Source organism: Polyodon spathula, unplaced genomic scaffold, assembly GCF_017654505.1.
Source record: "Polyodon spathula isolate WHYD16114869_AA unplaced genomic scaffold, ASM1765450v1 scaffolds_633, whole genome shotgun sequence".
Taxonomy (NCBI): domain Eukaryota; kingdom Metazoa; phylum Chordata; class Actinopteri; order Acipenseriformes; family Polyodontidae; genus Polyodon; species Polyodon spathula.
This window is the reverse complement of record NW_024472122.1, coordinates 357203-383087: the sequence shown is the minus strand read 5'-3', so window position 1 is coordinate 383087 and position 25885 is coordinate 357203. Positions and strand designations below refer to the sequence as shown.

Genomic DNA, 25885 nt, shown 5'->3' with positions numbered 1-25885 from the left:
TACCGCTTGTGTTTGCCCCTTACCTTAGAGATATCCACTATATAAAAGATGACATCACTCCTACATTGTTGAAATGTCTTGTGGTATAAACTCTATTTTGGGGGGGGGGGGGGCTTATCTAAGAAAATCCTTTTTATTTTGTAAATTCCTGTTTTTCCAGAAGTGGCAGGTAAAACTTTTACAGGGTTTGAATCTCGAATTGCTATTTTTGCCATTTTCCTGCTATAGGAGATCTTAACTACACCCCTGTTGAATAAAATAAATTTTAGTATCGGGTACAAATCTATGCACTTCCCCAGTGCAATGTCTGGATGCATTATCTGCTGCTAGTACAAGATCAGTGGCCTATTCCTTATGCAGTTACCATATCAGAGTAGATTCACAAAGCAGAAACACACTGATCAATAAATCAATAAATAAATCACAAGAATTGATCATGATCCACAAGTAGGAGAGTAGAGCCACAATCACCCGAGACAATTCGTACACACCAAACAAATAAGCGTCTGTTTTTATAGCAGTCGAGATCAAACCAAGACCCAATCAACCTCCCAGAATGCACCCGTGCACGATTGCCAATTAGGACCCCCGCTGCCACCACCTTGACGAGAGAGACTCCCTTTCTTTGAAGTGACCAGTAACCGCAATGACACTGCAGCAGGATAACCAGTGAGGGCTCGGAGTCTGGAAGAGGACAGCTCATCTTTGCATTATAGATCAGCTATGTATCCCATCATCCATAACTATATAAAAAAAAAACAACACAATAAATCCAACGACAAATGCTTTGACTAAAAGTCTTTCTCAGTGTCTTCAACGTTGCCTCAGTCTGAGTTTAAGGAATGTTTAATAGAGGTACAAGCTAACTTCTTACAAATCTACGGATTCTAACGAAATCTTTTGATGGGAAGATCTTGTTTGAAAGCATCAGGACTAAAAAGAGACAACTGATTAAACACAAATTCCAACTCCTGGCACCAAAGTCTGGGGTCTGCTGCAGTGTCTTGAGTTGTTCTTCCCTCCACCGTATAGATTACAGACAGAAGAGAAGGAAGGGAGCAATTGGCCAGCTTGCCTAAGCACTACCTGGAAACAGCGAATGAGGTAAGGGGTTCTTTGGTACTCTGGGGAGGAGGTGGAATAATCTCCTGTAACCTCTAAAGGCGGCTCCTTTTCCGATTGCCTGCTCTCAGCTCGGTCATCTACAGGATTCTCCTCCGCGACAGAGCGGTCTGGAGATACGGCCTCAAGCATTGCTGAGGCTTGAGGTGCTTTCAGGCTGGCTTCCGGCCCAGCTTGCCAGCACAGCTCTTCCTTGCTGTGGAGAAAGGAGCCAGACCCGTGTTCCTCCTCCTCCTCCTCCTCCTCCTCCTCCTCCTCCTCACTGGTCTCTGAGGAAGAGGAGCCTGCTGGAGCTGCAACACCCCGATTTTCCTCAAGAGCCGTTTCCTCCCCACACTCTTCCTCCCCAATCTCCTCTTTCTTAGTACTTTCACTCACACTCTACAGAAAAAAAATACAATAATGCCAAAGCAAAAAGGTTATCAAAAAAAGTACCCGAAAGTGGCGTAGTCAGCTAATTCCCTCTGTCATGCTGCCCACTCCCTCCTGTGGACCACAAAAACAGACTTTTTTTTTTTTTTTTAATTTGGCAATCTGCAAGGGTGCTAGTACCACAGTCCCACACTATTTCATGAGCACAAATTTCGGAAGTGTGTGATGGTAAAGGTGGTCTGAAACGCATCAAGATTGCAACTAGCCCTGTCCCAGGCTGGCTCAATTTTGGTACCTGGATTCTACAGCTCACTGGTTTGTGTTGGCTGGCGATACCTCCTTGTTCAGGATACAGTCAGACGCGTCCTATCTTTGCACCCTTCCGACCAGTGTTGGGCTTGAAGCGGTTTGTCACAATCTAACAAGTTCAGTAGATCAGGGATTTTCACCAATATAAAAAATTTGAAAAGATAAAATATAAACCCCCTGAAAAATACTGTGTGTGCACCAATAAGCTCAAGTGAAGTAACAATTGCAGGAATAAATTCTGTCTTCCCTGTGAAATTAGACTCTCGTACATGTGACCAGTCAGTTTCGGTATCCCACTACCACCACCAATGTAAGTGGAGAACTACTACAACCTTACACAGAGAATTTCAGGATTAGAACCCGTAACATTCTGGTTCCCAATTGAGGTCTATACTAGCTGAGATAAAAAGAGTATTACCCTGGTTGCTACACTAGAAGTATTAATAAATACAGTACATAATATGCATCTCAACTGTTTTGATCTGCATTTTACTACGGTGCTGAAATACAAATTTGACTGTGTTTCTGCTTTTAATGACAGTCAAGTGTCTTGTAGTAATAAAATGTACCAACACCCCTCTGTTCTCAGATTAAGGGTTTATTAGTGCTTGTGTCATATATTTACAAGGCAAAATAAAATATCAGAACACACAATGCCAGGGTTAAGAGCACACGGTTCAGTAAACAGGAGGCAAGGCTCGAACATGTCTTTCATCCGATATTTTTTTTCTTCTTTACCCTTAAGTGAAAAACAATTTAAACACCCTTATAAAATATCCAAGGCAAAGCAAACTGTCACAAATGGCAAGTTAGCTAACCAAACCTCTTCAAAAACAATAAAAAGCAAAAAATATACATTCAAACATCTAGAAAGTTATAAATGCAAGTAAAAAACAAACACACCACGATAGCATTAGCAACCAAAAGAACTAAAAATAAATAAATAAATAAATAAAAAGTCATACACCTTGTACATAAAAATAAGCAATTGTTTTTGCAAATCCAAATTGACCAGAAGGTGTCAGTAATTCTTAGGTCTCTATTTCGAGCCTTGCTGCAACAATGTAACAGAATTCAGGGCACACTTTAGCACACAGTCGATTTTAAGATTTTCTTCTCCTTCGAATAAAGTGCAAACCAGTATATATATATATATATATATATATATATATATATATATATATATACACACACACACACACACACACACATATATATATATATATATATATATATATATATATATATATATATATATATATATATATATATAAAATTTATACAGTATATACAAGTATTACATGCCAACAAGTACACAAGGACAATACCAACTGCTTGCAAATATAAAATACTGTACAGCTTTGTTACAGCAGCTTTATTGTCAAATTAGTAACAACACAGTTTCTGTCCAAGGAGTACCTGCCTAGGATGGCTGATAAACTCTTTCAACTTTTGTCAGAAAGTCAAGACTACTAGGAGTAGACTCACTCCTTCAGACGAGTTTAAGGACCTCCTTCTATTAGCACCGACTCCCCATGAAGACTGTGCTGGTTGTTCCATCTTTGGTGGACAGTTCTAATAGAAGCACATATTTATTATATATGAATGCTACTCAAGAGAGAGTTCCACGAGTACAGCAGTTCATCTGATACAGCACTGCCGTATGATACGATTATGTGTACGCACAGCTTCACAAAACAATGAATGGATATATTCTCTGCAAATCTAGTTACACCAGCTGCATAGAAATAACCAGTTTTAATGCATCTGAAGATTATACTATAAATAAAACTCCATATTCACTGACTTTTGTGAACACACACGGCACAATCTAATCTAATAAAGCCGTTTCACCTAAACGCCTTTGCTTCGTGTTACAAACTTGCACAGTTGTGATTAACTGTGCTTTGCAACACCGACATGTTTAGGACAAAATGATGCGGTCAATCGCTTCAGTGAGGGTAAGACAGGGTGAATAGCTTCAAGTACATAAACCCACAAAGGAACTGCTGCACAGCCAAGCACTCCTACATTACATATGCTCAGAAAGGAATTTCATCCTGTAAAACACAAGATCACACATTTAAGACAGCAAACTCCAGAGGGAGCAGTCCTTCTATGCGAATCTTACCACCCCTTTGTTTTAGCAAGATGACATGGAAAGGGGCATACCCTGTTCGACACTGTCGTTTAACTGAGAATCTGCCTTGTGGTCCTTGTGGGAGCCTGATAGACTGCTTTACAATAAGGGGGAGAATGTCTAGCACTGAGAGGAGCGAGAGTCAGAGATTCAAAACCAGTACCGCTGCAACTCTGAATCACTAAACTGCACTGCGATCAATGTTATTATTACACTTCAACAGACTTAGGAATCCCACTCCACCCACGCCTAGAGAGAGAGATATACATAAACAAAACAGTAAAAACACATACAGATTAATCCAAGCAGAAGAAGTCCATTTACATCTGCAATGAAACAAGTGCTTTCTTTTTCCAGTCACGTAAAAGATTTACAAGTTAAGGTCTGAGGATTAGTCTTTGTTGCAGGTTGGGACAGAGGGTATAGAGAGAAGAAAAGGGGCAATCCATTCCCATGCCAGAGAATCAGATGAACAGGAAGGAACAGAGTTGGACAGTAAGCACACGCTCTCCCAAGCTTGCTCACAGCTTTCAGTCAAGTTTCCAAGAATCACAAGAGGTATGAATAGCTGATGAAGAGTTAAGGTTTGCAAGAACTGTTCTCCCTTTCATATAAAGATCAGCCACCAGAAGGTTAGCACCAGGACTATGAGCAAGGACATTAGAAAAGGGGCACCAGGGAGCTGCAGGTTCACAGAATAGAGCTGGCAGGGTTTGTATCGCTTGGCATCCTCTGGGATCACAATGGAAACCTTTCGGGACGGTTCCTCCTGCTTCTCTGTCCCGAGTGGAAGATTCCCGTTCTCTCTTACTGGCTCTTCTTCCTGTACTAATAGAGGACGTCCCTTTGTCTGCTTAATGTGACAGAAGATCAAGAGAGACAGAAAGAGATGAACAAATGGGAGATGTGAAATGCCAGTGTGACTGGTACAAAGGGGTGAGAGAGAGGAGGAGGAGGGTGTGCAAAGGAAAACAAATGCAAAAAGAAGGGGGATCTGGGTTTGACAGAAACAGCGTAGCCACAACCACAGTGGAAAGCTGTGCCGCTAGGTCGTATCTGAAGGCTGAAGCTGTATGAAACAATTAACCCCGCTCAAAGTGGGATTCGAAAGTAGCATGCCTTATTCGCCCAGGTTCAGCAGGGTTCATTATTTGGGAGAGGGGCTATCCAAAGTCCACAAATCAAGCAGCAACCTTAGGGGGAATAATGGATGCCCTCCCTTGAGAGAGTGTTTGAAAGTCTAATAGAGTTGAAGATGGGAGACTTTGAAGGACCAGCAGGCAAGGAATGTAAAGGCCTTGAGCCATCCCCAATTCTAATACTTGGATGAAATCACATCCTTTGAGGGTTATGCAGTGAAAAATGTTTCTTGTCCTCAACTATGGTACTCACTGGAGTGCATTTGGTCTAACACACACAGTGGATCAACCAAGCCAAACAGTGGTGGCTGCGTTGAGTTTTCAGGGATTCTCCTCAACTTATTGGTCAAAAGGCACTTACTGATATTGTGTAAACATTTACTCCGCTTTCAAATTAAAACAGGTCAACAAATGACAGGCAAACTGTGTCACTAAACTCAGCTAATAAATAAATAAAGGGTGCCCCAAAGTAGCAACGTTTTCAGCCTAGCACCAAAAAACTTTGGCTTGGTTAAAACTGTGCCCGTAATTCAACCCCAGTACTGGCCGCCACCTCTGTCCTGCAATCTTGCCAGAACCAGATCTATAAGTGCCTGGTAAAATAAATCAAACTGCGTATGGAAACAGAGTTTAAGCTACAATGCTTCGTTGGTTTAAGCTTGGTTCAAAACGGTTTATTTTAACCCTTTCAGGTTTGTCAGTGCATGATTCATTGATCATACCTGTATATTTACATTAGGTCCATACTGCTTGCTGTGTGGGCTTGTGACCTCGACGCAGTCTGTGCCACGGTTGTAGTTTCACATACTGTAAACTACATTCTCCCCATCTCTCAAAACACCATAAAAGGATATGTCAACGTTTTGTATTGAAGCCAGTACAGAATTAAGCTGCATAAAACCCTTTTACAGTTTGCTACTGGTGCAAGCTCAGATTCTCTGCTCTGGCTGTGATACAAACCTGCTGCTCTGCTCCAGGTACTGTTAGCATGTACTGCATCTAATTAAAAGAAACTGTGCCTTGGGCAATAACCACAGGTGTAAGAGGGCTTCAGGCTTTACCCTGGCAAGACTGTGGGCTCTTTGCTAGAGATTTCTGGCTTTCTATGGGCTGTGTTAACAGATACAACACGTTTTGCACCTATGAGAGAAAAAAACGTGTGCGGAGGTGATGGAGTTGGTTGAGGTGGCTGGGCTCACTCGGTAGTCTGGGGGCCACTTCCTTGTAAACCCCTGTGGGGGAAAGAGGAGACAGTGGTCGACAGGAGACTGGACTCTGAGCAGCAGAACAGGACTTTAAAAAAAAAAAAAAAAAATGTATGAAGAGGGAAAGGGAGGGACGATGGAAGAAAGGAAAAACAACAAAGAAGAAGAGGGGAGTCAGTTATTCCTCTAAAATGGACTGGTTATAGAGTCATGCAGCTTGAGTTTTTTTTTTTTTTTTTCAGCCATGCGTTTGCTTCAAGCGTGTGAAAAGCCGTAGCAGAGCCAGTGGTGGGAAGCGGCGATAGGATTCCAAACAGCGATGCCGTCAGCAGAATGCAACTCGGTGCTCGAGGGCAGCAAGTGTGGGCCATAGCAATAGCTTTGCTTTTTAAAAAAACATTTGAAATGATATTCCTGCAGTTCTGCCATACCAGCGCAAATCAGTGCAACTTTACCTCTGGGCCACCAACCTGTGTGTCTGAGGACGGGAGAGCTGGTCTCGTCACCTGTGCACGTACGCACACACACACACACACACACACAGATACACAGAGTATGGGTATTGGAAAGAGAAAAGACAAAAGCACACAACACAGCAGAGAGAAGCAGCAGCAGCCTGTCTACCCCCACACCCTCTCAAAGATGGCACTCGTCTCATTAAAGAAGTCAAGTAGAGCAGTGCTACCTCCACATTTCTGTCTTGCACATAAACAGATAGTGAAATATCAAACAGTATAGTACAATTCCTTGTCATCAATTCAGAAGCTCACTGTGGGATTCCCCTTTATGTATCTATAAACCCACATGCGTTTGAAATGAGGGACTGATATTAAAGAGTAACACAGTACAGGCATGAAGCATCACAGTTATCTTGAATAACGTACTCCCTCGGAGCAAGCCCTTTATGGACGCTCCCTAAACGACATACAATCCAGTGGCAATCAGACGCCTGTGCAGCAAGGTCTAAACCAGAAGCCCTGCTTCTATTCACTCACTGACTCAGAGCGTTTGCTGCAAATGTTTGCATCTGACATCTGATCCGTTTACAGCAATGATCAGTAAAGAGAAGAACAGGAAGGCAGCTCAGCTGTATGCCTTGCCTGCAGCAGTCCCTGCTGTCATTCATTCAGTACCATTCCGGAACTTAAGGGTAGCCCATTCCGGAACTAAAGAAAAGAAAGTGTGTCCGAGTGCCGCTCCCATTAAGCAGGGTACCGTTCGTGTCTGTATGCATGTGTGCTGTAGTTCTAGCAATCTTGTCTCAAGTGATAAGCAACCACCTTCACAGAGTGGTTTGTATATTCAGTTGATTCAGATACAGAAGGGCAGCTGTAACAGTGGAGACACACAGTGGCCAGCCGGACTCACTGCATGATGAAGAGTTTACATGTGAACTGGCATGCTGCTGTTTATTCATCTGGCATTAATTTAAAAAGATTGTGTGCTGGTAAAAAATAAGTTCTATCACAATGCATTAGGGGTTTACTTAAAATGAATGAAGGTATTTAGTATTAGCTGCAGGGGGCTGGGTGGATTTTGCCTGATGGACCCAATTCAGGTTCAGTTTAACAAGCAGACCGACCCCATCCCTAATGAGGCAGTCAGACCCGCGCCACTCATATGTGTAAATAAAATAAATAAAACTCCTGGCTTGACAGCTGGAGATGCACAATCTCATCATGCTCTGTCCCTCAGAACAGGGCTATAGAAAAGACGCTCACGGAGGATATGCAGATAATTCAAACAGAACCTTCTGTTAAAAAAACAAAAACTACTGAAATTCTCTTCTGAAATTAGCTTCGGCTAAGACAACATGTTCTGTCTGCCTCCAGTGTTATGAAAGTATGATTAAACTTTAGATCCAGAAAGGACTGGTTAAAAAGAAGAGGTGTGTACAGTTTTCTGACATCATAACATCACAACATTACCCAGAGAGGCAGCCCTGTCACCAGTTCCATTTACCTGTACTGGGGAGTCTATTTTAACTAAATAAATATTTGCCAATTTATAAATCTTTACCACTATTTAAAATGTACATCCAGTCAATCTGAGCTTGTCTGGTTCCAAAGGGTCCACAGCATTACGAGGCAGCCCATTCCATAGCCTCACCACTCTGTGTGAAGGAGCGCCTCCTTCCCTCTGTGTCCAAATCTCTACTTAACTTCCAACTCATCACTTAAACAAGATCTGTCGCTTGGTTAAACAATCTAACAGGACCCCAAAGCAATACAAAGGCGCTGTACTGCTGCAGATGATATAAAGAACAATTTATCTCCAAACACACCTTAAAAGGAAATTTATTTTAGTCGGAATATTTGAAGGTTTTCTGTACACCCCCAATGCCGCTAAGCTACTGCCCAACAAGCATGCAAGGTCCGCTCTTGCTCTGGATAAGCAGCTTTCCGGAAGGTACCAGAGTAAGGCAGCCTCTGCTGCCCCGCGCCCCGGGTGTCGTCTACTCACCCCATCGGGCCCCGGCTGCACCTGTCCGTTGATGTTGAGGGTGCGAAAGGGGGAGTGGGTAGAGAGACGCTTGTCCCATTCGCTGGGCCGCGGCTCTGGGACAGACTCCATGAAGTTCCTCTTCAGCTCGCTGATGCTGGCTTGGTGACGCATGATCTCATCCTGCGTCTTGTCCAGATCCTGGAGCGCGGGTGAAACAGAGAAACACACACACACAGGGTTAAAAAAAAAAAGAATTTCAATGACACAAACTGAAACTGCTGGATAGAAGTTTCCATTTTCATTCAAAACCGGTGCATGAATTTTCCCACTTTATATATTTATTAACATCTGTGGGTTTGACGCAGAGGGGCACACGAGTTAAAGAAGTAATAAACAAAATCCAAATTCTTACTGCACATCGGCAAACACTAGCCATAACAAAGCATGTGTTGGCTTGCTTGCCGTACCCATCATTTCAGTAGGTATGTTTTTTTCATATTTCAACATTATCTTCATAGCAGAAAGCTACAGTGTACAGTATAGTAATTCATCATAGCGGTAAATCTTTACCTCCCAGACAATCATATGGGTGAAAGCTGTGCACTTCATAAACAAAACCAGGTTTTGATATTAAAAAAGGGAAACTTTTCAAGCAAACTTTTGAAAACAGAACACACCCACTGAAGGCAGGCCTTTGACGTTAGTAAAATGGTCATTGCTTAAGAGGACTGGTTTTGAAGACTGCAGGTTTGGCTCACAGAACTCGTTCATGCTGGCTTCACAGACTAAAGACTAGCGTCAGACGGGACAGCTGTGGGGTAAAGCTGTAGGGAGGAGAGTCTGTTCTTTCTTTCATATATGCCGCCCCAACAGGAAACAAAGATATATGCGCACATACAAGCACTGTTCCTTCTTTCGAATGGCCAAGCTTTACAAAAAAGTTACATTTATTCCCCCTCTCAATCTGTTAAAAGGGCTGAGACTCCTTAAAAAGTGTAAAGCAATTTGAAACAGGGGGATCACAAAGGTTGAAGCAGTTTGTGGTCACACTACTTTCTTGCTATTTGTTGAATAAAAAAAAAGATGCCATGATGCCAACAGTTGTTAAAATTTGGCATTTTCAACCCATTCAACATGTATGGGCTTTGACTGACTGAAGTCCTGTCCAGACTGTAGTTAAAACAAAGGCTTGCCCTACTGATTCCTAACAGTACTCTACTGAATGGGGTGCTATAAAGATGGGTATACGTTACACAGCACCAATCCCTGGCTACAACAGGGTAAACCCCAGGATGTGTGGACCCAGCCTGTACCAGTGTGCCAGCATGAACCGCAGCCCTGACATTGCAAGACTTCTACACAGTCGCTGCTACACCCACAAATGGAGTAAAGCAACCAGCCATTCTACTAGCGCTACTGTAATAAAGAGATAGAAAGAAGACTCACACTGAAGAGCTGTTTCAGCCACTCCAAGCATTTTTTTTTTTTCCCCAATTTTAATTCAGAGAACTCATTAGGTAGGTATTTGTTAAACTGCGATATCCGGATCTCACCGGGCACAAATGTAACTCGTCAACAGAAGGGGATATTTTTAGGGTTTCTTTTTATTTTGGATTTCCTGATGTGGCAAAACCCTGAAAGTCTTATTTCCATCCCGGCAATAGCGTCATTCAAAAAAAAAAAGAGAGAAAATTAAGGAAAAAAAGACAGACACAGCACACATTTAAAAATCTTTATACGCCAACTACTATAACCAAGAAGGAAGTGGAGATGATAGATGCAGTGCTAATTCCAAGAGTTACTATGATTGGTTTCCATGACGATGTTGGAACACAGTCACACAATGATAAAGTAGAGAGGCTAGAATGGCAGCAGCAAAAGCAGCAGCAGAAGCACTAGCCCATCGCAATACATGCTGCAGAAATATATGACTGGGAATCCAGTGATCAGTGCATTTCTATCAGAGCTCCCTCTAGAGGTCAGGCTGTCCAGGGGAGGGGAGTTTGGTTTTTGTAACCAACGCTAATTTCTAAAAACACATTACTGTATTCAGTATGTCAGCGAATTTGTACAAGCTCACTAGACTTCAGTAATAGGCTAGTTAAGGTTTAACGACTCACTGTAATTCATTGCAAAGTTTTTTTTTTTTAGTTATGATTCACTATGCGAGTTGATGCTCTTCTTATTTCCATACCCTTCTGTTTTGTCAAGTGACAATGAAACGTGGCAGAGATCTACAGAAACAAATGTAATTTCTTGAAATGTATCTACGTTTCTTGAAATGTATCTTCAAAATTAGGGGGGTAGGAAGTAGGGAAGAGGTGTAGAAGGGGGGTGGAACCAGAATCTGAGCTAAAACATGCAAATAGTCTGTTGAAACACAAGGAGAACATAAGAAGATGCAATATTAAACACATCAACAACCATCAGCCAATCAGCAGCCTTGTACCTTTTATGACAGCTCCACCCAACCAATCAAAACAATGCCTTTTGTTTGTCAGCCTGACAAGGGTTGGCCTTGTAGACGTACTACAGTTCAATGGATATTGTTGCAATACACTTTGTCAAGTTAAGCCATTTTTAAATTGATCTCAAACTGATTGATTTTAAATTCTGTCCAGGACACAGGCTGCACTGTTAAAACCATGCCCCTCAGTTTACTACACTCCACAAAACTCTTTGAAAGTTATTTTCAAAGCATTTACACCATTAAGTAGAATGGACTAAATTCCAATAAAATTCAATTTTTATACCTAGAATTTATTAGCTTTAACATTATTACTGGTCCCCCTTTTATTGTGCTGTGAATTCACAGTAGGCACATATTTCCAATGCAATGCTACAGATAAGCTGCTGCATTCTAGTACTTTTGCTGTGGATTGCAGGGTCTGATTGAATCCAGATTGTACACCACTGGTGTCTAATCAGGGTGTACATTCCACTCCAGGTTTAACAAGTAAAATGAGATAATGAACTGCTTCAGGGTCTGGAGGGAGCTGTAATTGGGTCAAACATACAATTCACAACAGGGTTGGAACAAAGACCAGGAGAGGAGTCTGAAAGGCAGCACACACCTCTATCTATAGGGCAGCATATTTCAAAGCATAAAATGCAACCAAACAATGAAAAGATCTTCCAGCAACACTACTGCTAAGAAGAGGTAAGAAAACGGATTCTAAAACATGTCAGTTTTACTCTACAGTAGGAACGTGCCTGTTCTGAAGGGGTGTACAGCACTATTGAAACTGGATGGGAGTGGAAAGTAGTGCATTTTTTTCTCAGTGTCCAGACTGTTTATACAACGATACTTGGATGCCACCAATATCCCAATCATATATTTTACACCAAGCTGCTAAAATGGAGAAATTACTAAATGATTTTAAAAAAACAACAACAAAAAAAAAAAAACACGCATTACAAGCGACAAGGTTTTCAGGTCTATCAGCCAACATGCAAAGATTAATAATAAATAAAATAATAATAATAATAATAATAATAATAATAATAATAATAATACACTACATGCAGTGCATGCAACAGCAAAATGGTAGCCAAGCAACAAATCAAATAAAACAAACTGCAAGTGACAAACAGCTTCTGAGTTCATACAAACCTCCAACATTAAATTGCTATGTCTGATATAAATAGTTTCACCCTCAATTTTCTTAGCTCTTTTCTGTGAAAAGAATAACACAGTAAAAACCAAGGGGAAGAAAAAAAAAAAAAAAAAAGCAGAAAAAAAATAATAAAATTATAATGTCATTCTTGTGGAACTTGCCGATGTATAGATATAAGTATTATTAATAATAATAATAATAATAATAATAATAACAATAATAATAATAAAGGTACATTCAGCACAGCTCATGGACCCACAAGAACACACAGAGGTCTGTTTGAGACATACAAACCGCAGCAGGTCTAAATACCACCGCGCTTCACTCTATATTAACCCCACTGGCTATTTCCACCAGCAGTGACCAACTGACTAAATACAACAAAATTACCAAGCAGGGTTTTCAGTTTAAGCGCAGTGGGACTGAGGCATGCTGTGGGTTAGACCAGTAAAACAGACTCACTGAGACCCACAAATCAACAAGGCGGGGTTTGCAGCATTGGGTGGGCGGTGGATCAGGTAGCAGGGGAGGGACAGTGAGGGGGTCAGGGTGGACCACACAGACAGGCAGGCAGGCAGATTCGGGAGCGGTATGGGTAAAATAAGAGAGACAGTACCCTGTTTTTCTACAGACTGCTAGAGCTTTCCACCACAAGACTTTACATGATTACACTACACCCCAATTGCACATGCAGTTGTGTTTAGTGCACTTCCAGTTGTGTACAGAATGCCTCTTTAAGGCAACGCTGCAATAATAGAGATCTCTGCAAGATCTTCTTAAATATCTCCACTCAGATACCTGCATAAAATATACAGACCAGTGAAACCTCTTAGGACCCTACTGTAATATGAAGCTGCAGCTCAATAATGTATCCTTATTCAGTTAGCAATGGGACTGAAGCCGAATCAAAGCTGAGAAGCTCACTCCTTTATCACGCTTTCAGATTTTATTTTTCTCAGGACTTGTAGTTTTTCCATTAGGGATCACGTGACTGTTAATGAGGATGGAAGACAAGTGGTCCAGGTATACTGGAGGTGGTAGATACACCGCTCCGACAAACCTAGGGAGACAGTGTTTTGAATTAACAGCCCCACTGCTCAGTGCAACTCTTTACTCGTGTGCATCCTTGTTAAAGTTGAACGCTACATTGACAGCCTCTACGTGGGGTACAGGATCTGATTTAAATGTAAATTTAAACTGCATGCAGAGGATATTATCCAGCGGTATCAAACTATTCCAACAGTCAAGACTTTTGTTTGTATTTTAAATCTGCAACTTAATTACGAAAGAAGGCTGAGAAATGAAAAAGTCTGGGGGTAAAATTTTGTTAAGAGTTGTTTTTAAAAGCCTGATAATGCAGGACAAGCTCCATAGGCGAAAACCCCTGGAGAGTACCCAAACAGGTAGCGGTTTATATTTTTGTAGAATGAAAACTACACAGTTCCACATTTGCTACCTGTGCCTACTTCCAATGTGTGTGTTATGGTTCTGCACCGTACTTATAACCCAGGCTCATGTATTCCAGCTCTAGCCACTCTTCAGACTGGATCGAAACCAGATCAGAACCAGAATAAAAGCGGAAGCATACGATGACCACTAAAGGGTCTAAACGACGAGCTATTTCACCTGTGGAGAAAGAAAGCGTACTGTCTCTTTAAACAAAGTGGTAAAAGACTAGCGCTCTACTGATGCATGGATGAGGTGGAGAGTCCTATTCAAAAGGACTGGAGTAGACAGTAGTGATCTAACCTTCCGCATTCGCACCAGCTCCTCGTCAGCCACCGAGGGGCGCTGTTTCCCAGTAGGGAAAAGAAAGGCAGGTTGGTTAGTTGGTGTCGAGCTGTTCTGCCCTCGTTAAGGGCGGATGGGAATGTGAATTCATTTCTCTGGGTGAGACAATCAGGGGGGGTGGGGGTACAAACCTGAGATTTGTCCCCGTTTGTGGCTGTGACTGTCGGGGCTTCTCTCGGTTCTCTCCGCATCTGCATCACCAAAGAAACAGTTTAGAAATATGACAGGAGGGGCAGGAGCCCTTACCTACCTGGGACAGGTCGCAATAGAACCTTTCTCATTGCCTGAAACACTCATCAAGTTTACATGCAAACCTGCATTCCATTATTCCAATCAGAACACTTGACACTTAACATTCCATTGCATGCTTGAAATCAGGGAGCAGTATTTAGAAGATCAGTATTCAAACAGGATCAACAGAATATTCCACTATTTTCTCCCATGGTCTGCTATTCCTGATACCAAGTTCACAAATGTCTGCTAATGCTTAACTCTACAGGCACAGACCAAAGCAAGTATTCTTTTAGTGTTGATGTGAATGCAGGCAGTATAATTATTGAATACCTATTCTGTGGACTGTTTCCATGTAAACATAAGAGATTATACAGGCAGTCAGAGTTTGAACACACTTTAGAGTCTGGTGGAAAAACTGATGCCCATAAAAAGCATGCTTGTGGAGTAATTTGTTCAAGTTTGTCATTCACGGCTCTAAACATGTTCAGCTCTTTGACATTTTTTGCGGTTCAGCCAAACCTCTTCGCTTTCAAGTCTGGACCCCCTCAGACAAGCGGTTTAAAAAAAACGCTGGAATGTGTATGTTAAACAAAGTGTTTCCTCACAAGGACCGAACACACTGAATCTTAAATACAGTAACATGACATTTTGCAAACTGAGTGTCAAGCTTGCGCTACAAGAACAGACCAAGGTACTGTGGCACTGAACTGCCCATACCAAATAACCATGCATATTTATATAGAGCCCCTTAAGTATATTACAAATGTCTTGGGCCCCTTTGACCAGCTCTACAAAACAGCAGGCTTGTGCAGCTCTGGCCAATAGTTTTGTATCACCTAGAATTTTAGGATTGAGCCATGACTTAAAAAACATAATTTAGGACATATTATTTAAGATCATGTACCCTACAAAACTACAAAATTATATAGCAGAAGCCATAGTAGTACAGTATTTCATGTTAAATTTCGAAATGTCAATTTTTTCAATTGTCAATTTTTCATTAAGTACATGGAAAACTACAAAGAGGTATGCAATTCAATATGATAACGTAACATTATTCAGCAGGTTTTATTCGACTTTATGAATCAAAATGAGTTAATTCTATAGGGTGATGCAAAGCTTTTGGCCACAGCTGTAGATCGCAATGCAAGAGGCTCTTTATAAAGTCCACGCTGTACTGAATGGGTGCCCTGTACCTTGACTTGCACTGGCTCCGGTCTGGAGGGCAGCTCAGCTGGCTTGACCTCGGGCTTGACCTCTACTTTCCTCTCCTCCTGCGTGACCGCTGGAGTGACCTCCCGTTGGTCCTGCTTGGCCGTGGCAGGCGCCTGAGCTCTGGCCTCTCCCTGCGGTCCCTGGGAGATGACTGGGGCGCTGACGGGGCGAGGGCTCTTATCAGGGGTCACCACCATCGCTGCGTGGAGATTAGGGGGACAGGGGGGGAGAACACAAGCTGGGTTAGTTTGGGTTTCAAATTCAGACTTGAGGGAAACAGTAACTGTCCATCGCGAAACGGATGCCGTTATTTGATGATGATGTTAACGGAGCACATATAAAACCAGAGACACAGACACATGTGGAGAACGCATACAAACATTATACACACACTTATTTGTGCAGAACATGTTCAACTTTGCATTACTGTATACCCTGTTCATGCCACTGCACGTGAAAAACAAACAGATATGAATGTCCTATAATGCAATTCCAGCCCTGTAAGCCACACATACAGTATGCGTCCGTTCAACAGTGTAACACTGGATCAAGGTAGACTCTTACACAATGAGCAGCCCAGTCATTTAAAAAAAAATATCTATTATGAAGGACAGCACTGAAGGTCACTGACATTGCATATCATAGCTAAACACTGAAACAGGGAATATTATGTATAGCACTGGCTGGTGTTCAGGACATTGAAAATATGCAACTACAGCTGAAGGCACAGATCTGATTGAAATTGCAGAGATCTTGTGATGTGGATTATACTAATTATGTCCTAGTTGAGAACACCAAACTGCAATGATCTGATTCGAACTCTGGCTTCCTGAAATAAAAAACTAGTGCACCACCTAATCCCCCACACCCCTTTCCCTTTCTCTATTGCACAAAACAGATAGGAATCTCTTCCTGAGTTTATCTATTAGGATTCTTCATTGTCTAACGTCATTCTCTATTCCATTGTCCTTGTATTCCATCCCTGGCGAATTCTAGCTTTGAGCACTAGGTGGCGACAGAGGGAGGCAGCTTTTCACACAGAGGTACCTGGGGGTTTAGGGGCGGGTTCTGAACGTGTGGGGTCCAACAGCACAAACCAATCATCCTCCTCCACTTCCACCTTCTCTGCTCCTATTGGCTTAGGATAGGGAGCCTTACCCTCAGCTGCAGAAATGTGAATGTGTTAGAACTCTGAAGCCCCTTTGAGTTATAATGGAGTCATCCATAGATTCACAACAAACAAAATTGTGGGCTCAACAGAGCGCTTCCGAGCACGGACGTGTACAATACAGCTACGTTTCAAAATGCGTTGTGATATCTAGCACTGAATAACTTCCATATTCAATGCCAACAAGTTTATTATTATTATTATTTTATCATATGGAGTTTTGGAATTTGCCTTACATTAATTCAAACTGAATAACGGAACGGTAAAACCAATTCTCTGTATTCGGCTCTGTTTCAGGCTGAAACTTTCCTTCTACTTGTTACAGAAGAAAAATACTGCGGTCATTCCACTCAAGAGGCTGGCTGGAAGCTCATGGGTTAGATGGCCACCCTCACTCCTGGAACAACTACAGTACGTTGTAGCGGGTTTGTTAAGATTCTTTAAAAGCGCGGCGAGATACCTGGAGGCTGAGGGGCGGGTTCTGAGTGGGTGGGGTCCAGCAACACAAACCAATCACCTTCCTCCTTCCTCTCCGCTACCGGCTTCAAATCAGACTGGGCAGATTTGCCCTCCACTGGAGAAACGGTTAATACATTAGAACAAGACCCTGCGTTCCCAGTAAGACTCTCACACTGGGTACAGCAGGCTACTGAGTTTGCCGAAAATCAAACTATTGGTACTACCAAGACAGTGTGCTTGAATTTAAATTCTATCATACTGGTAATACTTTACAGTACTTTCTGTTGAATAAATGTACATTGATTTCTTTACCACACATTAGAATTTAAATGCATCCAGTACAGACACTGGAAAGCCAGTTTCAAACATGTAATACATTCGCAGCACAGCACAGCGAAGAATCTTTTCATTGTTACTATGGGCGTTTTGCAAGAAGCGAACTGTTAAAAACTTTTAAACCGGACTATTAATTCAACTTCAAACGCGGCGATCCCATTGCTGAAGCAACTGTATTGCTTTATTAGTAAAATGGAATTAGTTGCGGTTTTGTTAAGTTGCTTAAAAAAGTTATTGTTGTTACCGCTACCGGTTAAGAGTCTCATGCAATTAAAATTCAGTAGGACTTGTTGCTCCCAGCTGCAGGGGGCGCTGTGGCGGAGGCGAGTGGAGGCGATGGTGAGAGAGAGGCAGCCCTGCAAAGCCTCAAAGCTGCAGTGAGGTACCTGGGGGCCGAGGGGAGGGTTCCGAACGGGAGGGGTCCAGCAGCACAAACCAATCATCTTCCTTCTTCCTCTCTGCTCCTATTGGCTGAGGTTGGTGGGACTCGTCCCCGACTGAAGAAATGATGAATGTGTTAGAACAAGCCTCTTCACATACTCTAAAAGGGAAAGCCATTGTATTCTGAACCCTAAAACAACCCCGTCTGAAACAAGCTCAAAACATCTCCTTGGTTGACAATAGCATTACTCTGCTCTACAGGGGTCCTTCCTGCTTGATAAACGATCTAGTCTCAGGTTACAGTGCCTGGGGACACACCACTGTCACTGTGGTTAGTCAGCAGGGATTACACTGTGCATACTGATCAATCAATGTAAGGGCTCCGACATTTTAACTGGTCAGGAACAAGCAGCATTCTGGCATGTTATAAAGCAGATCACCATGGTCTATGTTAAAGAACATCTTTAGCAAGTTTCCTCACAATTGGAGGAGCTGGTCTCCAGATATGCTTAAGTCAGACTTAAAATGAGCTTGTTTCCTCCCTGTGGATTTGGGAATGTATAAATGTCCATGAAAAGTTCAATCAAATTTGGGTTCCGGAAAACACAATTGTGGGAGTGCTACAGGTTTTGGTTCCAACGTGCAGTATTGAGGGAAACACACCTGCAGTTAATTTGACTAAATATCTGGAAGCACACCATGCTGAGGAAAGCTCAGTTTGCTTTTAGGTAGTCCGGCCCTTGCACAGTCACCTGGAGAGTGAAATTGTACACACCAATGCAAGGGAAAACTAAGTGAATGGATGCAAATGTATCTAGCGCCTCCCTCAGTGCACAGCATTTCAATGAACCGATCAGCTGCTTCCCCCGTAACGACTAACCATGCTTTGCAACCAGCAACATGCTTTCACCCCAAAAACGCAGCTGAGGTTAAACTAATGAAGAGCACAGCAGTAACAGACCGGCTTATCGTAACACATGCAAACTGAGATCTTAAACCTGGCACGATACCAGATATCACTGGAGCACAGGGTTCTTTTAAAACAGCGCTGACACAGTGACGGGAAGTGCCAGACAGGCAAGACTTCTCAAATCATTTCATTAGCTCGAATCTCTTTAAAATGTCTGGGGGTGTGATCCTGACGCAATAGGGCAGCTCCTGGAATGCCGTGCCTCGCCCTGCCTGGGCACTCTTGCAGCCTGCTCCTTCTGGGCTGGCCAGGCACACTTTCCTGCCTTTGTTGTAGAACTCGTTTCAGACTGCTGCTGTCCTGGGTGACTGGGCTACAGAGTGCTGAAAGAACTGCAGTGTCATCTGCTGTGCAGAAAGGAATAAAAGTGGTCATGTCACAGCCCAAACCTGGCATCCTTCCCCAGACAAGGTTAGGAATACAAAATCAGAGCCATCAGTACGGTGAAGAAGCAAAAATCATCCCGGCTCACATCCACTGCAAGCCTGACCTACAGACCAATGCCTCTATATTCATACCCAGAATGTGACGCTCACAATAATGTCCTGACCACATTCATCACAATGAAATAAGCCCTTCTCTAGATCCAAACTCCAAAGTACACACTTATTCCCAGCAGGGTAACAATAAACATTTGCACTCGATGACAAACTGGCATTTGAAAAAAAAAAAATGAATTCAACTTATTATTAAAACAATTAATGCTGAATTCACTTCCTGAAGCAGTTAGTTAGGACACGCAGAAATAATGACAATAAAAAGTCAGACATCATGAAGAACACACACACACAAGACTAAACGCAGAGAATCAAGGACAGCACACACAGCTGTGATGTTAGTTCAGATGCAGGGGGCTACAAATACTGTTCCAGCCCCCAACATAAGCAGTTAGAGCAGCTCAACGTCGCTGGACACAAACTGAACAGAACATTGTGTTTCCTGCTCAGAGCAGACCCTTCACAGGCCTGTGGCACTGCATGAAATTGAAGCACGCCGAACAGTACTGTGAACTGCTAGGGTCATACTGCTGTGCAGCGTGATCCAGAACAGCAGAATGCATTGGCCAGAAAGTTATGTTAAAATACATTTTCTTACTTGGTGTGATCAACATTCTCACTAGTTCCCACACCCTCCTTCTGTTCTGTGTATTTTACATATCTACAAATCCACCATTGAAGTCAACAGATAGCTACTCCAATAACGGCCACACAAATTAAAAAAAAAAAAAAAAAAGAAAAAATTAGAGGACCAAATTTTATAAGGATTCTTCAGGACAGAAATTCCAGTGCATGCTTTTCATTAAGCACATATTGTTCCAGTGCATTACTGCAGTGTGTGAGCTGGACAACAGAAAAGACACTGTCTTTGCGGAAATATACTCTGTGCGGCTACAGCGTGCTCTAAAGACGTTCTTTTCTGATACTACTGCAAACTTAATTAACTGCTGGCAGATGACAACTACAGCAGGTGATGGGCGACAATTAAAAAGTGGTCATTATCGGCAGAAACGTTCTGGCACGTTAGGCCGGCTAAGGGTTAAAAGAAAGGCCCTGTGGAGACAGGAGCAGTGCAGTCAGTGACAGGTGCGTTAGCTGATGTTCTGTAGCGGTGAGGGGAGGCGAGAGAGGGAGGGGGGCAGCTCTGTGAAGCCTCACAGTCTCGGCGAGATACCTGAGCCCTCGAGAGAGGGTTCTGAACGGGCCGGGTCCAGCAGTGTAAACCAATCCTCCTCCTTCCTCTCCGCTACCGGCTTCAAATCGGACTGGGGAGACTTACCCCTCGCTGGAGAAACGGTCAATGAATTAGAACAAGACCCTGAGCTCTCAACAGGACTTACACCAGGGGCATTACACAGCCTGTCCTGGGCCTCACTCTTTATCTAGGTACTCCTAGAGTACTGTTAAATACTACATGTAACCCAGTTCAGGGATGGAAATAAGACTACTACTGCATAGCAGTTTCAACCATTCCAGGTTTTAATAAGAGCTTGGGTAACCACAGTGTATAAGGTAACAAGGTCATTAAATTCACAGTAAAACCAGGAATGGAGCAAACTGCTGACGATTTGAGTCTTACACCCAATTCACGCTACTTAAATAACAATTAACATATGTTGACATCAGGATTGTGATGACAAGTAGCGTGGATAGGGCACGTGTCTGAGTAAGTCTACTGTCTGAGATGTGGAGATCTCTCTTGTGAAAGATCGGACACAGCTTCCTTGGGTTAATTTGCAGGTGGAAACCTGGAATGAAAAGTAACGACATGGGAAGGTAGGACAAACCTCCATCGAGACTCCGAGAAGCACGCTTACTGGCAGTGCGCTGGAACAGAGGGGCCGGCCTGTCGATCATCGAGCTGGCCTGGCGAGTCTGGGCTTGGGTCCGTCCGCTGTACCGGAACTTGGAGCCCAAAGCCAGGAACCTCCGCGGGGTGGTGGCTTCTGTAGAGGTGAGCCTGGGGAGAATAACCAAGATGAGACTGGAGAACCAGGGACTGCTGGAAACACTCAATGCACACTAGTGAGCTGTAAACGCCAACCTGGGACAACACTGCCGCAGTAGGAGGAGTCACAGGATAGCGGGCATCCTTTGAGACACAGGGGCTCGACAGGATAGTGCTGTCACAGGTACTGCTGAAAATAAAACGTACCTGAAAAAGGTGTGGTGCTCCACACAGACTTTCCACAGCTTCTTTGAGGCTTTGTAATTGGGCAGCTTGAACCCGATGGTGCTCTCGTATTGCTCTTGCTGCAACACACGCAGAAAACAGTGATGACACAACAAAGCACATGCATCATTGCGATTGTTTTACAAAAGCAGCATCAGCTGTGAATTGGTACTGGCTCTGTATTGAAGCTGGTGCCAACTCTCTCACTTAAGTAACTGGAGTAAGAAATAGCTGGGCCGTTATAACAAGGCGGCTTATGAGGGACAAAACCATGTCGCGATCACAATTGAATTCTTATGACGACCACATCTCATGTAAAGAACACGAGTTCTCAGGACGAGCGCCTGACATAACCAACATGTCCTCAGTGCGGGTAATGACCTTGGTTTTTAAAAACAAGACTATTCAATCTTCCGCGGCATGAAGCAATGATGTTTGAGATACTTTGCTCAAGACCACGCGTTTCTCTCTGCACCTCGGAGGGACGGATCTTGATGAAGAAGCTGCTTCTCTTGTAGGAGATCTTCAGGACCTTGGGCCAGGGGAAGCGGTTGATTCGGAGCTTGTCCTTGTAGACGTGAAGCCCACTGGAACACACCCCTAGCATGATTTCCACTCCCTCCAAATCCTGCAGCACAGAGACACAGTGATCAGGCACAGGTGCAGGAAAACCAAGGCTTTGCAAACCTAACCTCTGATTAGCATTAACACAACGTGCACATTTTTTTTTGTGTCGATTGTCATTTGAGTCCAAACTACAAAACATAAAGTGATTAGGTACCAGCAACATGCAGCAACTTTTCATCTGCAGTCTTAGAAATATCTGCATTTACCAAACTGCAATACAAAATTCTACCAAAAAACCTAAAGACAAAATAAACGGGGGGCCTGTGATAAAGGGGGGGGGGGGGGGCGACTAAATTTATAACTATGGCCAATCCCAAAAAGCCACGATCTCTACAGTCAGAATTCACAAAATGTCCACTTCTTCAGGTGGATCAGTATCAGTGGTATTGCAAAAGGGCACAGTTTCACCAGAACGCCACTACGTAGCACCGTCTCCCGTATATAAATCATGCATTTGTGTGTATTAAATACTATCTTCTTAACTTCCACTTGGAACAGAATTTTAAAAAATTGCTGTCCCTAGAAAAGGTGTTTGTTTGTTCTTGGCCACCATAACAATCTATTGGATTTCTGATGATCTTCTTTGTGTATCCTAGAGGTCACAAGCTTAGGTGTAACCAATTCACCTCTCTCATGGCTTAATCTCCTATACAACTGGGACCCCTACTGCGGACTCCACTCACCTTGGCCTGATGGAGGTCCAGCCCGTACATGGACAGCTTCTTGGCGTTCTCCAGAAACTGCTGGTCTGCCTGGGCTGGAGTCATGGACCTACAAACAGAGATACAGAGCACTCTGATTCGGAGCAATCAACCAATCACTGTGAAGAACTGCTCAACATTCCAATGCACGAACCCTGTGTATAGAGGTCACCCTGTGCATAAAACAAAGTTCTAAAAAAAAAAAAATCTAGCACTATGCTTAATAGTAGTTCACAAGTCCAATCCTCTTTTTTGGCGAGTTATAATAAAGTGAATTCCTGTTTTTCAATTCCAGTTTAGTGTTGTGTAGGGAGCCTCTTGTTATAACTGAAACCATTCCAGCCTGGCGCTCCTTTTACCTAAAAACCACAAGAGCCACACACACACACACACACACACACACACACACAACGTATTAAAGTACCACCCCGAAAGCGTTGGGAGGTTTCCTTACTTCATTTCACCGCAACAGACTCTGGGTTTCTCAGCGTCTTACCTGCAGTGTGCTCAAAACACACACACACGACATGTTCAACACAGAACAGTATTGTGCAACAAATAAAAAGTAGCTATATTTGGAAACAGTCCTCTAGTGAAGGCAATGCTTAGCTCGTATTGGCTGGGGAGAACATGGTTTATGTTGGTCTGTCTGTCGCCACGGAAACAGAGCGCGCTCTCATTGGCAGTAAGGAATCAGGGTGCCGGAGACGGTCCTATGAGGCAGGACTTGTTGCTTACTGATGCCGCTAGCACTCGGTAAATCAATTACCCAGGCTGCCTGACGGAGGGCTTTTAAAACCTGTTTCTTTAATCCTATTAAACTGGATAAAGGCTGCATGGAGTCCCAATACACACTCGTATAAACTTCTAATCCAGGGACTGATATGCCAAGTGATTGATGCTTCTATTAAAAAGGGGCAATAACCAAGGCTTTACAATCAGTGGTCCCTCTTTTCATTATGGTATCTTTTGTTTCTCTTCAATAGACATGCAGATCTTCGTGGTACAGCAGGGTGTCATTTTGATGTTATTGGCCTAGTGTCCCCGCCTCCCTTGGATTTTCCCCATTGGTGTAATGTGTAAATGCACCATGTTCAGTTTCCTATCTGTGCATTACTTTACAATGCATATGTGTTTGTTTGTTTTTTACCCCAAAGTAAAGAAGTGAAAGCCTGGCTGGGCTGGGTACCTGTACGTGCGATGGAGCTCCATCACCTTCTCCTCCAGCTCCTTGGTCTGGTTGGGGGCGAGCCGCACCTGGCTCAGGTAGTCCGTGCCGTGCAGGTCGGGGTCATACTCTCCCAGCTCCGACTGCGCCGTGTAGGAGCCCAGCAGGGCCAGCGTGACGAAGGAGCAGGGCAGCCGTCCTGACACAATGTCCTTCCGCAGCTGCAAACACAGGTAGTACCTGCAAGCACACACCAGGGGGCGCTTTCATTCACCAGCACCCTTTAACCCACAGCAGGGCTGATGACAGAATAAAGGCAGTGTTTACAGTTCTCCTATTTAAGTGAATAATAGCTAGCGCCGAACAATTGTGTATAGACGGATTGTGATAACAGGTTGTGTATCAATAAATGAACTAAAGACACTGCACAGCTCCTTGCATGCTCCTCCCAGCTCATCTGCTGACTGCCTTTATTAAAGAAATGCATTGGAATCCATGTGACATGCCTGATAACATCAGTGGAACCCAGTGTTTCAAAGAGGAAACAGACTGCTTCAGTGATCGCTTCTCGCTGTGCCACGCCTTGGCGTGTAGAAATCAGGCATTTTCTCATACCCAGTGCCTCACGGACTCCTCTCTCACACAATACAAAAGCTATACTGCCGATCAGCTGGGGGGGGGGGGGGGGGGGGGGGGGGGGGTTTGAGGATTTATCCAGCATTGATGAATGGTGAACTATTTGTAGCGTTGTAGCAAAAGAGGCTGTATCATTTGTATTGAGAGACAAACAAAGCACAGCTCACTGCAGTTCACCAGCTGGTTCTTCAGTGAAGAAGTGTTTTATAGTTGATATGAATACTCACCCTGACTCGTTCAGTTTGGCATTAAAACTATAATTAAAAGCATAGGTGAAGCATACTGTATTGTGACCGATACTCCTGCATCATTACACCCCTGCGATACACACAGTAGTACACATCTACATGTGGCAGCCTGGTACTATGAGTGATCTATCACTTAATACACTGTAAATGTAACGTGTGCTCTTAACCAGGGATTGGCCCAGGTCTCAGAATCGAGTGCTTTACCTGGTGATGTCCTCTGTGAGCTGGGTAGGGTCCGGGGGGTAAAATTTGACATTGAACGTCAAGCTGCAGGGAACTTCTGCAATGCAAAGACAGCAGAGGATCATTAGGACTTGAGCACCCACTGCGTATAATGCAAAACCACCCGCTATTCCCACCAGACGCTCTGTAACTGAGCATGCAATGACTGTCTCTCTCGTCATCTGGCTCCAACAGACAGTTCCTATAATGAATTAAAAAAAGCTCAAATCCTATTACACGACATGAAATATTTAAGTACAGTCAAGCTGATGTCTTTTTCAAGGTCTTGCAAATGGCCTTTTCTTGGTTTCTGACCTTAATATTTTATGCTGACAAATGCCAACTAAAGCTACTGGACCTGTTCTCCAGTGCAGCTGATTTTCAGTATGGTCGTCTGTGCGGTGAAGTGATGTCAGGACTTGCAGACCCCAGAGCTGCGTGTTTAACAGCACTTACCTTGCACCTGCTTCCGGATCTCCTTTGTAAGGTCCAGCCATGTCTGAAACACAAAACAGCAGTGCTGCAAATCCACATGAATTCACTAAAGCATGCGCTCTGGTAATGTGTGTAACACACACTTTGCAGTGATCAACATAACAAATAATAACTGGTTAACATTTTGATTTCTGCATGTGTCCGATTTCTATTGCATCTATTAAATTATATGTTTTATTCATACTTATTATGAACATGGACTTTGTTTCCCTTTT

The 25885-nt window shown here is 43.2% G+C and overlaps 1 protein-coding gene across 23 annotated transcripts in view; it reads right to left on the bottom strand.

The window, feature by feature from the left end:
- Nucleotides 1–6: 6 nt before the first annotated feature.
- LOC121308287 (protein 4.1-like) overlaps nucleotides 7–25885 on the bottom strand; it is a 53305-nt gene continuing 27426 nt past the window's right edge. For 7 of the 23 annotated variants that reach the window (XM_041240587.1, XM_041240586.1, XM_041240581.1 and 4 more), the window contains 17 exons: nucleotides 25632–25674; nucleotides 25158–25233; nucleotides 24091–24309; nucleotides 22884–22971; nucleotides 22049–22201; nucleotides 21556–21653; nucleotides 21188–21360; nucleotides 20575–20685; nucleotides 17939–18049; nucleotides 17218–17331; nucleotides 16637–16753; nucleotides 15571–15788; nucleotides 14272–14331; nucleotides 14099–14140; nucleotides 12346–12408; nucleotides 8751–8930; nucleotides 7–1503 (listed from right to left, as the gene is read on the bottom strand). In XM_041240587.1, coding sequence (XP_041096521.1) covers nucleotides 952–1503; nucleotides 8751–8930; nucleotides 12346–12408; nucleotides 14099–14140; nucleotides 14272–14331; nucleotides 15571–15788; nucleotides 16637–16753; nucleotides 17218–17331; nucleotides 17939–18049; nucleotides 20575–20685; nucleotides 21188–21360; nucleotides 21556–21653; nucleotides 22049–22201; nucleotides 22884–22971; nucleotides 24091–24309; nucleotides 25158–25233; nucleotides 25632–25674 — 2418 coding nt within the window. In that variant the 3' untranslated portion in view covers nucleotides 7–951. Of the gene's footprint in view, nucleotides 1504–1557; nucleotides 1609–3121; nucleotides 6376–6742; nucleotides 6794–8750; nucleotides 8931–12345; nucleotides 12409–14098; nucleotides 14141–14271; nucleotides 14332–15570; nucleotides 15789–16636; nucleotides 16754–17217; nucleotides 17332–17938; nucleotides 18050–20574; nucleotides 20686–21187; nucleotides 21361–21555; nucleotides 21654–22048; nucleotides 22202–22883; nucleotides 22972–24090; nucleotides 24310–25157; nucleotides 25234–25631; nucleotides 25675–25885 lie in introns of those variants that run through there. The other 16 variants (XM_041240594.1, XM_041240602.1, XM_041240597.1 and 13 more) reach the window with 16 other exon arrangements.